Source organism: Rattus norvegicus, chromosome 4 (genome assembly GCF_036323735.1).
Source record: "Rattus norvegicus strain BN/NHsdMcwi chromosome 4, GRCr8, whole genome shotgun sequence".
In the NCBI taxonomy this organism is placed as follows: Eukaryota; Metazoa; Chordata; class Mammalia; order Rodentia; family Muridae; genus Rattus; species Rattus norvegicus.
In genome coordinates this window covers 100,905,173-100,919,638 of record NC_086022.1, presented here as the reverse complement: position 1 = coordinate 100,919,638, position 14,466 = coordinate 100,905,173, and the positions used below count along the sequence as shown (strand labels likewise).

The 14,466-nt window shown below is 38.0% G+C and overlaps 1 gene segment (V, D, J or C); it reads left to right on the top strand.

Moving 5' to 3' along the window:
• The first annotated feature begins 5,076 nt into the window (after nucleotides 1-5,076).
• Nucleotides 5,077-5,654, top strand: LOC500175 (immunoglobulin kappa variable 1-39-like). The segment is given in 2 exon segments: nucleotides 5,077-5,206; nucleotides 5,329-5,654. Coding segments are annotated over 2 exon segments (360 nt in total).
• The last annotated feature ends 8,812 nt before the right edge of the window (nucleotides 5,655-14,466 follow it).

Here is a 14,466-nt window from a genome sequence, read left to right as displayed (position 1 = left end):
ACACTACCTGAGGACCCATTTATACTTCTCCTGGGCATATACCCAAAGATGCTCTAACATACAACAAAGACACATGCTGTACCATGCTCCCAGCAGCCTTATTTAAGGTAGCCAAAACCTAGAATGTACCCAGATGCCTTTCAACAAGGGAATAGATCCAGGAAAAGTGGTAAATCTACACAATTGAGTACTTACTACTTCGCTATCAAAAATATTAAGGGTGACCAAAATGTGGATATTTCACTCCTCCTTAAATGGGGAACAAAAATATCCATAGGAGGTGATAAGGAGGCAAAGTTTAGAGCAGAGACTGAAGGAATGGCCATTCAGAGCCTGCCCCATATGTTTCCCATATATATACATCCAAAAAAAAACTAGATAAGATGGATGAAGTTAAGAAGTTCATGCTGACAGGAACCAGATGTAGATCTCTCCTGAGAGACACAGCCAGAACATGTCAAATGCAGAGCCGAATTTTAGCAGCAAACCACTGAACTGCAAACAGGACCCCATTGGTAAAATCAGAGAAAGGACTGAAAGAGCTGAAGGAGTTTGCAACCCTGTAAGTACATCAATGCCAAGAAATCAGGGCATCCAGGGACTAAACCACTACAGAAAAACTATAGTTAGACTGATCCTGGGCTCCAACTGCATATGTAGTGGTGAATAGACTTGTTGGGGCACCGGTGGAAGAGGAAAGCCTTGGTCCTGCCAAGGTTGGACCCCTAGTGTAGGGGATTATTGGAGGGGGAGTAATGAGGGGCAGATGGGGAGGCAAACACTCATATATAAAGGGAGGGGGGAATGGTTAGCAGGCTGATGGACAGGAAACCAGGAAAGGGAATAATATTTGAAATGTAAATAAGAAATACCCAATTTAATAAAAATGGGGAAAAAAGAATAAATTTAGTAATCAAAAGCAAACAAACAAACAAACCTGAATGACTGAGAAGCACCTAAACAAATGTTCAACATTATTTGTCATCAGAGAAATGCAAATCAAAACAACAGTGAGTTTCCATCTCACACCAGTAAGAATGGCTAAGATCAAAAACTCAGGTGACATCAGATGCTGGAAAGGCAATAGCAAAAGAGGAACACTTGTCCATTGGTTGTGGGATTAAAAGCAGGTATTCGCATTCTGGAAAACAATCTGGAGTTTCCTAAGAACATTGGGCATTGCACTACCTGAAGACCCAGCTATGCCTCTGAGGGGCATATACCCAAAAGATGCTCCAACATACATCAAAGACACATGCTCCACTACATTCATAGCAGCTTTCTTTACAGTAACCAGGAGTTAGAAAGAACCCAGATGCCCTTCAACAGAGAAATGGATACAGAAAATGTGGTACATCTACACAATGAAGTACTATTCAGCTATCAAAAACAATGACTTCATGAAATTCATACGCAAATGGATGGAACTAGAAAATATCATCGTGAGTGAGGTAACCCAATCACAGAAAACACACATGGTATGCACTCACTGATAAGTAGATATCAACCTAAAAGCTAGAATTACCCAAGATACAATTCACAGACCATAAGAAATATAAGAAAAAGGACTACCAAAGTGTGGATGCTTCCCTCTTTCTTAAAATGGGGAGCAAAAATATTCATAGGGGGGAATATGGAAACAAAGTTTGGAGCAGAAACTAAAGAAATGTTCATTCAGCACCTGTCCCACATGGGTATACAGCCCAAATATATATACAGCTACCAAAACAAGGTAATATTGATGAAGCTAAGAAGTGCATGCTGATGGGAACGTATAGCTCTCTCCTGAGAGGCACAGCCAGGTCATGCCAAGTAGAGAGTTGAATGCTAGCAGCAAATCATTGAACTGAGAACAGCGTCCCTGTTGGAAGAATTAGAGAAAGGATAGAAGGAGCTGAAGAGGCTTGAAACCCCATAAGAACAACAATACTAACCAACAAGAGCTCCCAGGGACTAAAATACTACACAAAGACTATACATGGACAGACTCATGGCTCCAGCTGCATATGTAGCAGAAGATGGCCTCGTTGAGCACCAATGAAATGAAAAGCCCTTAATCTTGCCAAGTCTGGACCTGCCAGTGTTGGGGAAGTTCCGGGGGGGGATGAGAAGGTGGGGTGGTTGAAGAGTTGGAACACCTTTATAGAGCAAGGGATGTGGGATGGAATAGGGAGCTTATGTTCTGGAACTAGGATAGGGAATATATTTTTGAAATGTAATTAAAAATATCCATTGAAAAAGATAAAATGAACTCAATAATAATAGGGGCAACGTGAACATTTAAGAAAATATCTCTGTCTGAACTCTTTTCTTTTCAAAGGTCATACTGCCTATTATTTTTAGACCTGAGTGTTTTTACAGAGTTAGACATAATATGTATCATATTTTTAATGCTCCTATAATTTATCATATTTATGAATGTTTATCTTGGGAGAAACCAATATTAGAATTCTCCCTAAGCTATAATCCATGCTTTTACTTAGTAAAATCCCTTAAATATCACTAGGAGAACTAATATGTGTTTTCTACTTCTGTATTTTAAGCATAGATACAGATTTTCATAATGCTTTCAAAGACTTTTGAACACAGGTAGTAACTCTGTCTTAGGAAGCCATAGGCTGTACACCCAGTTTGCCATGGCTAATCCTTAATTTAACACTGATGACATTTTGTCCAGTGCTAAAAACTGACAGATATTTTATGTAGTTTTTCTCCCAAAGGTTCTCTTTACTTAATGCTTGGCTCTTTTGAAACACTAGCCAATGTCTGAAAATTGCATATTTTTCCCTAATGAAATCCATCCATGTATGTCTAGAATCAAAGCTCAGTTGTTGTCTTACTTTGACTACCAATTACTTTTCATGGCAAATACTATCTTTCAGGATCCAACTCTATTTTGGTGGAAACTAATTCCACTGATATAAGCAAGTGTCCCCTTGGAAGCAAAAATGTGCCTGCAAATGCTGAGAATGATTCAACAGACTCTCAGCAAATACATTTTAAAATAAAAAAGCCAAGCTTTAATGAAAGTGTTAAATTATACATGTTTTTATTTAAAATTTTTATTTCAATGGTGGTCTGACCTCAAATTCAGAAATTAAGTAGCTGAGAACACTTGCCCTCCCAATAAGAAATAGCTGCATTTAGTAAATTAATTTCATTTCTTTCAACAAAGTAAGTTATGTAATTTTTGAATTCCTCAAATGGAAACCACCTATAGGCTAGCAATTCTTTTGTAGATGAAATACTGTTATCTTACAGATTTAGTAAGATGATTTTTCATACTTCTTTTGAATAAAGAGTTCTAGAATTTATGTGACAACGTAGAATTTTTTTTTTTTTTTTGGAGCTGGGGACCGAACCCAGGGCCTTGTGCTTGCTAGGCAAGCGCTCTACCACTGAGCTAAATCCCCAACCCTGACAACGTAGAATTTATATTCAGTATAATACATTAGACTGGTAGGATCATCATCATGCATCCGTATATATATGAATGTATGTATATATAAATGAATATATAGATATATATGCAAATATATTATCTTAAACTCAGAAATATATTGCACTTAGAATACAAAGCATTTTTTTAATTTGTGGAAGAGTGAATAAAATATTTTAGTAACCCCAAGATATTATGTATTTTCACTGAATATGGTAATTTCTATTACTTCTTGTTAGCAATTAAATAGTGTGTCAAATAGAGTTATGTCTCTTATAAATTATGAAAATAGTCTCAAAAATGTCTTTAGTAGTGTGGTATCATTATAGAAAAAATACTGCTCTGCAATCAAATATGTGTTGTCATGGTCAGGCCTGGTATCTTGGGATGCAAGACTGTGATGAATTACTAAGACAAGTGATCCTGCAACTGTATCTAGATCTGTCCATTTTATGCTGATTGTCATGTGACCAAAGCACAAATCCACTGCCAAAGAACTTATTAACTGGCTGGTCCCACAGTGGACAATCAACAGTCTCAGACAGGACAGCTCATGATCATGAGGACTTCCTCTCAGCTAATGAGGACTACAATGGAAATATAATCAGGATAAATATTTAGTGATCAGTGTTGCATAGTACATTAGGATTGTCCTTGTACACTGTGCTTAATTTTGTTTTGATTTATTATGTATCCAATCTCAGGAATCAATTGTCATATACAGAGGACCCAGTAGTAGTGTTTTCTGTTATGGTATTCAAGTGTATCGTTACTAGTAATACCTGCATGCTGAAGAATTGTGGTTAACAATAGCAAATACAAGAAAAGTGTTTACATGGAAGATCCCAAAATGAGCAAAAGATGCATCTCATTTAGCCCATGATAATAAAAATACCTCCATATTTATATGGACTAACAATTCCAAGTGACACCAGTTGTTGGGTTCAAGGTGCTATATGTGTACATATTGTGGATTTACTCATCTTTACTGTATTAAACATGGCAAATTCTGTTAAAGCTTAAGTTTTAGTCACAAAGACATTCATGGTATATTACAGTTTTTTTAAGACTCATTCATTTATTATATATAAGTACACTATAGCTGTCTTCATATACACCAGAAGAGGGCATCGGATCTCTTTACAGATGGTTGTGAGCTACTATGAGATTGCTGGGAATTGAACTCAGGAACTCTGGAAGAGTAGCCGGGTGCTCTTAACCGCTGAGCCATCTCTCCAGCCCAATATATTACAATTTAAATTTAAAGAAATGACTACTTAGAACAAAAAATAATTCACCAGGATAATATATAGAATTTAATAATCAATTTGAATTATTAATTTAAATTATTAATTTCTTCTTTGATTTATATTACTGAAAAGCAGAATTTTATTCTATTATACAAGGTATTTTTGAAATATAGTATTAAAATTAGAGCTCGTGTATAGTAGAAATTTTCAAATAACCCTAAAACACATCTGTAATTTTAAAATCTTAAAAATAAATTGAATACTCCAAAGGCATATCTGTGGTCTGACCTCGGATATCTGGGGTCATTACGCTTGTGCTAAATGCTCAGCAGAGTGAGTCTTGCAGCTGTTCTCAGACCAAATTTGTTTCCAATGATTTGCATGTACTCACTCCCCAACTTTTGGAGCTTCCTCATATAGCAGTCATATGTTGAGTCATTGTCATTGCAGTTAAGACTCATCAGGGAAATGAGGGTGGCTGTTCAATTCCTTGGGCTCCTGTTGCTCTGGTTTCAGGGTAAAAATGGTCTAAAATGGGAGATTAAGTGTTGCACACAGTTTTCTGTTTGCTGGTGTTTGGGAAGGGTCCTCTCTTTCCATGCTTAACTATGTGGTAATTTATTATGTCTCCACTCCTAGGTGCCAGATGTGACATCCAGATGACCCAGACTCCATCCTCCATGCCTGCATCTCTGGGAGAGAGAGTCACCATCAGTTGCAGAGCAAGTCAGGGTATTAGCAATTATCTAAACTGGTATCAGCAGAAACCAGATGGAACGATTAAACCCCTGATCTACTACACATCCAATTTACAATCTGGTGTCCCATCAAGGTTCAGTGGCAGTGGGTCTGGGACAGATTATTCTCTCACCATCAGCAGCCTGGAGCCTGAAGATTTTGCAATGTATTACTGCCAACAGTATGATAGTTCTCCTCCCACAGTGATATAAGTCATAACATAAACTGCATGAAAGCAGAACTGAGAGGTTTGCCTTCACCAGATGTTCCTCATGGTGAGTCACCCACTGAAACTGTACCTCAGACATAACAGGAGGTTTAGCTAAGCTCATGAAGAGTCATTTGTTTTGGTAAGAGAGACTAAACACTCCTCTCTATACCTTTTTTCCTTCCTCTTCATTTTTAGCAATACAGAGTACCAGTGTCTTTCCTGACTTAATGGAGGATGCAGTTGCTTCCTTTGAGATGTCTGAGTTGTTGCATATGTAAGAGAGAATAGTTGGGGCACCAGTGGAAGGGTAAGCGCCTGGTCCTGCCAAGGTTGGACCCGCAGGGCAGGGGAATATAGGGGATAGTAAAGGGAATATATGGGGGGAATACCCATATGGGGAAGGGGGAAGTGAGGGAGTAGGTGCCTATGGACAGGAAACAGGAAATAACGGGGAATAACATTTGAAATGTAAGAAATATATCTGAGTTGCATCACCAATAAAGACTCATAGAAAAGAATAGATGCTACTGTGCAAATTCCAGCACACATTGTTTAAATGTAGAAAATTAGCCTAAAAATACCAGAATTTAAAAGGCAGAGAAATATTAATGAGAAAATGGACAGCACATAGTATTCCTGGTTTTCTTACAAGATCTAGATCACATGTGTCTGAGAAAACTAAGGTGGCCTAAGAATAACTCTGCTATGTCTTAAAATTGTAGCAAAGGATTTTGATGTTTTTTGCTGGTCTTCAACACTTCACACAGTATTCCTCTGGCTTCAAATTCACTGTTCTGTTCATAAGAATAAAACAATACTAAACCACACTAATGTAACTTTTAATCCCACTCTGTGACATGGAATACAGATTTGAAGATATGAAATCATAGAAGACAAACACTTGTTTCTAAAATGCTTCCAGCAGAGGTATTTCTGAAAAATTAATATTTAAGAACTTAATTTTAGAAAAACACCAAAAATGACGAAAGAACAAAGGTGATCTATACTTTATTCTCAATCTCTCTTTCCTTCTCTCCTCCACCTTCATTTTCTTTCTTAGAAACAGTCTATTATGTGTGGATACATCTACTTTTTGTTTCTTCATCATGTCCCATTCACCTATTAGTTCAGTTGTGTACCTAGTATTCATATGAATTTAATTATTGGGATTTTACACAAAGAAAACAATTAAATCAGAAGTTATAATACTTAATTTCTAAAATCTTAGTTATTCTATTAATTGATATAAATTCTAGAATGAGTTTATCAACTTTAGAAATTCCTTCAGGAATATTAGTTACATTACACTGAGTTCAGATACCCATATGGAAAACACATATTTAAAAGTGGTTCATTAAGATGGAGAGAATGGCTCCTAGATAAGAGCAATTGTTGAAGAGTTGAAGAGTTTTATTCTCATCATCCACATGATGAAGCAGTTATCATTACCTTCAGTTCCAGAGGATCCAGCACCCTTATGTAATCTGAGGGTTCTGCTCAGGCAAGATTACACATTTCAAATATTGTCTGCTTTTCTACTTCTCCATAAACCCTAAATCAAAACAGCGAATAAGATTTCACCAGATCAGTATAGCCAAGAAAGCCATCAGAAAACATTAAAAGATGAATAAAAGAATTTAAGAGTTCTTTGTTAAGTAAGATTTCACTTCAAAGCTGTAATCAAAATGAAACAATTTTCATGGCCTTAATTGGAATGCAGTTATCTTATGTACACCTTTTTTAAGAAACATAAAAAGAATCTTTTGGCATTAAGTCATTGCTATAGACAGTGATCCAAAACCACATTAAAAACATAGAGGCAAGCAACCAAGCAAACAAACAAACAAATCCTAGAATATTTGAGTTTAGGAAAACAGCAAAAACTGAAAAACAATCTAAATATTTATAAATTATAGGATATCCAATTGAAAGGAATCTTACTCCTTGTGGCAGGTTTGCAAAAGTGTATCTCCAAGGTAGGTTATAAGACCATTAATATCCAGAGAGACAAGCATTTGGAAAGCTGTAAGTTTGAGGTCAGCCTGAGTAAGATTGAGTTTCCAGGACTAAGCTACAGATTAAAATTCTGTTTGTAGAAACAAGGGAAAAAGGAAAATGGAAAATTAACTAATAATAAAACACCTTCTACAGGATATACATATTACAAATATAAAATGTAATTTAATATTAAAATAGAATAATTGAGAGGATAAACGAACCAAACATTATATGTCTAAGGTATGAAAAGTAGCAATTGGTAAAACTAAGCACAGAGGTTGATAGCAATATGCAGGTTTCCAGTATTGATTTCATGGGCATCCCTAGAGCAGGTCAGTAATAAAACATGAAAGCATCCCTTATTTATAACTGGAAACAATTTTAGACTTAATAGAATTTCATAAAATACTATCCTGGGAGATCAGACTGTGAATATTCCTCATGAACACTGGGGCCATTGTCAAGACAAAAGCCATAGCAAACAGTAAAAGACAGCAAGCCCTTACATCATCTTCCTTCATGTAGAGGGCATGAATATATACTTTCATATATGGTGGGCAGAGGTTAATCTTAACTGGTAGTACTCTCATTCTACATAGCTTTCAGTTTATTTTTTTTCAAGGCAAATTCCCTCTGTGAGCTATAGTATGCTGAGTAGTTTAGGGTGGCTTTTGAATCCCCAGAAATCTACTCTTCTGTGCCTCTCCAGTGCTGAGATTGTAACCATCACTCGGTTTTATTGTCCTTATTTCTATTATGAGTTTTGGAGATCAAATTCAGGTGCCAACATGTGCACTGTGATCAGTTGGGAACCAAAGCCCTACTTTATCCTCTGTAATGAAAATGGAATTAAAAAAACAGTGGAGTACTAAGAACTGAAAAATGCGAGGGGAAAATATGGTCGAGAAAATTCACAGATTTATTATTAAAATGTATCAAGGACAAAAAATCAAAGGTTGCATTCTAAATTATCCAAATAAAAGTGAAAGTAGTCTCTGCTCCCAGACCCTGTGAGAGAGAGAGACCCAACCGCCTGGTCAGGTGGGCACTCCTGAGGCTGCAGAGCAGAAGAGACCACCAACACTGCACACACCTGCCCACATCCATGGCCCAAGAGGAAACTGTATAAGGCCTCTGGGCTCCCGTGGGGGAGGGCCCAGGAGCGGCAGGACCCCTGCCTGAGAAACCGCCCGAACCTGAAGGAAACAGACTAGATAAACAGTTCTCTGCACCCAAATCCCGTGGGAGGGAGAGCTAAACCTTCAGAGAGGCAGACAAGTCTGGGAAACCAGAAGAGACTGCTCTCTGCACACACATCCAGAGGAAAAAGCCAAAGACCATCTGGAACCCTGGTGCACTAAAGCTCCCGGAAGGGGCAGCACAGGTCTTCCTGGTTGCTGCCGCTGCAGAGAGCCCGTGGGCAGCACCCCACGAGCGAACTTGAGCCTCAGGACCACAGGTAAGACCAAATTTTCTGCTGCAAGAAAGCTGCCTGGTGAACTCAAGACACAGGCCCACAGGAACAGCTGAAGACCTGTAGAGAGGAAAAACTACACGCCCGAAAGCAGAACACTCTGTCTCCATAACTGACTGAAAGAGAGGAAAACAGGTCTACAGCACTCCTGACACACAGGCTTATAGGACAGTCTAGCCACTGTCAGAAATAGAAGAACAAAGTAACACTAGAGATAATCTGATGGCGAGAGGCAAGCGCAGGAACCCAAGCAACAGAAACCAAGACTACATGGCACCATTGGAGCCCAATTCTCCCATCAAAACAAACATGGAATATCCAAACACACCAGGAAAGCAAGATCTAGTTTCAAAATCATTTTTGATCATGATTCTGGGGGACTTCAAGAAAGACGGGAGGAACTCCCTTAGAGAACAAGTAGAAGCCTACAGAGAGGAATCGCAAAAATGCCTGAAAGAATTCCAGGAAAACATAAATAAACAAGTAGAAGCCCATAGAGAAGACACACAAATCCCTGAAAGAATTCCAGAAAAACATAAATAAACAAGTAGAAGCCCATAGAGAGGAGACACAAAAATCCCTGAAAGAATTCCAGGAAAACACAATCAAACAGTTGAAGGAATTAAAAATGGAAATAGAAGCAATCAAGAAAGAACACATGGAAACAACCCTGGATATCGAAAACCAAAAGAAGAGACAAGGAGCTGTAGATACAAGCTTCACCAACAGAATACAAGAGATGGAAGAGAGAATCTCAGGAGCAGAAGATTCCATAGAAATCATTGACTCAACTGTCAAAGATAATGTAAAGCGAATAAAGCTACTGGTCCAAAACGTACAGGAAATCCAGGACTCAATGAGAAGATCAAACCTAAGGATAATAGGTATAGAAGAGAGTGAAGACTCCCAGCTCAAAGGACCAGTAAATATCTTCAACAAAATCATAGAAGAAAACTTCCCTAACCTAAAAAAAAGAGATACCCATAGACATACAAGAAGCCTACAGAACTCCAAATAGATTGGACCAGAAAAGAAACACCTCCCGTCACATAATTGTCAAAACACCAAACGCACAAAATAAAGAAAGAATATTAAAAGCAGTAAGGGAAAAAGGTCAAGTAACATATAAAGGGAGACCTATCAGAATCACACCAGACTTCTCGCCAGAAACTATGAAGGCCAGAAGATCCTGGACTGATGTTATACAGACCCTAAGAGAACACAAATGCCAGCCCAGGTTACTGTATACAGCAAAACTCTCAATTAACATTGATGGAGAAACCAAGATATTCCATGACAAAACCAAATTTACACAATATCTTTCTACAAATCCAGCACTACAAAGGATAATAAATGGTAAAGCCCAACATAAGGAGGCAAGCTATACCCTAGAAGAAGCAAGAAACTATTCGTCTTGTCAACAAAACAAAGAGAATGAAAGCACACAAACATAACCTCACATCCAAATATGAATATAAAGGGAAACAATAATCACTATTCCTTAATATCTCTCAATATCAATGGCCTCAACTCCCCAATAAAAAGACATAGATTAACAAACTGCATACGCAACGAGGACCCTGCATTCTGCTGCCTACAGGAAACACACCGCAGACACAAAGACAGACACTACCTCAGAGTGAAAGGCTGGAAAACAACTTTCCAAGCAAATGGTCAGAAGAAGCAAGCTGCAGTAGCCATTCTAATATCAAATAAAATCAATTTCCAACTAAAAGTCATCAAAAAAGATAAGGAAGGACACTTCATATTCATCAAAGGAAAAATCCACCAAGATGAACTCTCAATCCTAAATATCTATGCCCCAAATACAAGGGCACCTATATACGTAAAAGAAACCTTACTAAAGCTCAAAACACACATTGCACCTCACACAATAATAGTGGGAGATTTCAACACCCCACTCTCATCAATGGACAGATCATGGAAACAGAAATTACACAGAGACGTAGACAGACTAAGAGAAGTCATGAGCCAAATGGACTTAACAGATATTTATAGAACATTCTATCCTAAAGCAAAAGGATATACGTTCTTCTCAGCTCCTCATGGTACTTTCTCCAAAACTGACCATATAATTCGTCAAAAAACGGGCCTCAACAGGTACAGAAAGATAGAAATAATCCCATGCGTGCTATCGGACCACCATGGCCTAAAACTGGTCTTCAATAACAATAAGGGAAGAATGCCCACATATACGTGGAAATTGAACAATGCTCTACTCAATGATAACCTGGTCAAGGAAGAAATAAAGAAAGAAATTAAAAACTTTTTAGAATTTAATGAAAATGAAGGTACAACATACCCAAACTTATGGGACACAATGAAGCTGTGCTAAGAGGAAAACTCATAGCGCTGAGTGCCTGCAGAAAGAAACAGGAAAGAGCATATGTCAGCAGCTTGACAGCACACCTAAAAGCTCTAGAACAAAAAGAAGCAAATACACCCAGGAGGAGTAGAAGGCAGGAAATAATCAAACTCAGAGCTGAAATCAACCAAGTAGAAACAAAAAGGACCATAGAAAGAATCAACAGAACCAAAAGTTGGTTCTTTGAGAAAATCAACAAGATAGATAAACCCTTAGCCAGACTAACGAGAGGACACAGAGAGTGCGTCCAAATTAACAAAATCAGAAATGAAAAGGGAGACATAACTACAGATTCAGAGGAAATTCAAAAAATCATCAGATCTACTATAAAAACCTATATTCAACAAAACTTGAAAATCTTCAGGAAATGGACAATTTCCTAGACAGATACCAGGTATCGAAGTTAAAACAGGAACAGATAAACCAGTTAAACAACCCCATAACTCCTAAGGAAATAGAAGCAGTCATTAAAGGTCTCCCAACCAAAAAGAGCCCAGGTCCAGACGGGTTTAGTGCAGAATTCTATCAAACCTTCATAGAAGACCTCATACCAATATTATCCAAACTATTCCACAAAATTGAAACAGATGGAGCCCTACCGAATTCCTTCTACGAAGCCACAATTACTGTTATACCTAAACCACACAAAGACCCAACAAACAAAGAGAACTTCAGACCAATTTCCCTTATGAATATCGACTCAAAAATACTCAATAAAATTCTGGCAAACCGAATTCAAGAGCACATCAAAACAATCATCCACCATGATCAAGTAGGCTTCATCCCAGGCATGCAGGGATGGTTTAATATACGGAAAACCATCAAAGTGATCCATCATATAAACAAACTTAAAGAACAGAACCACATGATCATTTCATTAGATGCTGAGAAAGCATTTGACAAAATTCAACACCCCTTCATGATAAAAGTCCTGGAAAGAATAGGAATTCAAGGCCCATACCTAAACATAGTAAAAGCCATATACAGCAAAACAGTTGCTAACATTAAACTAAATGGAGAGAAACTTGAAGCAATCCCACTAAAATCAGGGACTAGACAAGGCTGCCCACTCTCTCCCTACTTATTCAATATAGTTCTTGAAGTTCTAGCCAGAGAATCAGACAACAACAGGAGATCAAGGGGATACAGATCGGAAAAGAAGAGGTCAAAATATCACTATTTGCAGACGACATAATAGTATATTTAAGTGATCCAAAAAGTTCCACCAGAGAACTACTAAAGCTGATAAACAACTTCAGCAAAGTGGCTGGGTATAAAATTAACTCAAATAAATCAGTTGCCTTCCTCTATACAAAAGAGAAACAAGCCGAGAAAGAAATTAGGGAAACGACACCCTTCATAATAGATCCAAATAATATAAAGTACCTCGGTGTGACTTTAACCAAGCAAGTAAAAGATCTGTACAATAAGAACTTCAAGACACTGAGGAAAGAAATTGAAGAAGACCTCAGAAGATGGAAAGATCTCCCATGCTCATGGATTGGCAGGATTAATATAGTAAAAATGGCCATTTTACCAAAAGCAATCTACAGATTCAATGCAATCCCCATCAAAATACCAATCCAATTCTTCAAAGAGTTAGACAGAACAATTTGCAAATTCATCTGGAATAACAAAAAACCCAGGATAGCTAAAGCTATCCTCAACAATAAAAGGAATTCAGGGGGAATCACTATCCCTGAACTCAAGCAGTATTACAGAGCAATAGTGATAAAAACTGCATGGTATTGGTACAGAGACAGGCAGATAGACCAATGGAATAGAATTGAAGACCCAGAAATGAACCCACACACCTATGGTCACTTGATTTTTGACAAAGGAGCCAAAACCATCCAATGGAAAAAAGATAGCATTTTCAGCAAATGGTGCTGGTTCAACTGGAGGGCAACATGTAGAAGAATGCAGATCGATCCATCCTTATCACCCTGTACAAAGCTTAAGTCCAAGTGGATCAAGGACCTCCACATCAAACCAGACACACTCAAACTAATAGAAGAAAAACTAGGGAAGCATCTGGAACACATGGGCACTGGAAAAAATTTCCTGAACAAAACACCAATGGCTTATGCTCTAAGATCAAGAATCGACAAATGGGATCTCATAAAACTGCAAAGCTTCTGTAAGGCAAAGGACACTGTGGTTAGGACAAAACGGCAACCAACAGATTGGGAAAAAGATCTTTACCAATTCTACAACAGATAGAGGCCGTATACCCCAAATATACAAAGAACTCAAGAAGTTAGACCGCAGGGAAACAAATAACCCTATTAAAAAATGGGGTTCAGAGCTAAACAATGAATTCACAGCTGAGGAATGCCGAATGGCTGAGAAACACCTAAAGAAATGTTCAACATCTTTAGTCATAAGGGAAATGCAAACCAAAACAACCCTGAGATTTCACCTCACACCAGTGAGAATGGCTAAGATCAAAAACTCAGGTGACAGCAGATGCTGGCGAGGATGTGGAGAAAGAGGAACACTCCTCCATTGTTGGTGGGATTGCAGACTGGTAAAACCATTCTGGAAATCAGTCTGGAGGTTCCTCAGAAAATTTGACATTGAACTGCCTGAAGATCCAGCTATACCTCTCTTGGGCATATACCCAAAAGATGCCTCAACATATAAAAGAGACACATGCTCCACTATGTTCATCGCAGCCTTATTTATAATAGCCAGATACTGGAAAGAACCCAGATCCCCTTCAACAGAGGAATGGATACAGAAAATGTGGTACATCTACACAATGGAATATTACTCAGCTATCAAAAACAACGAGTTTATGAAATTCGTAGGCAAATGGTTGGAACTGGAAAATATCATCCTGAGTGAGCTAACCCAATCACAGAAAGACATACATGGTATGCACTCATTGATAAGTGGCTTTTAGCCCAAATGCTTGAATTACCCTAGATCCCTAGAACAAACGAAACTCAAGACGGATGATCAAAA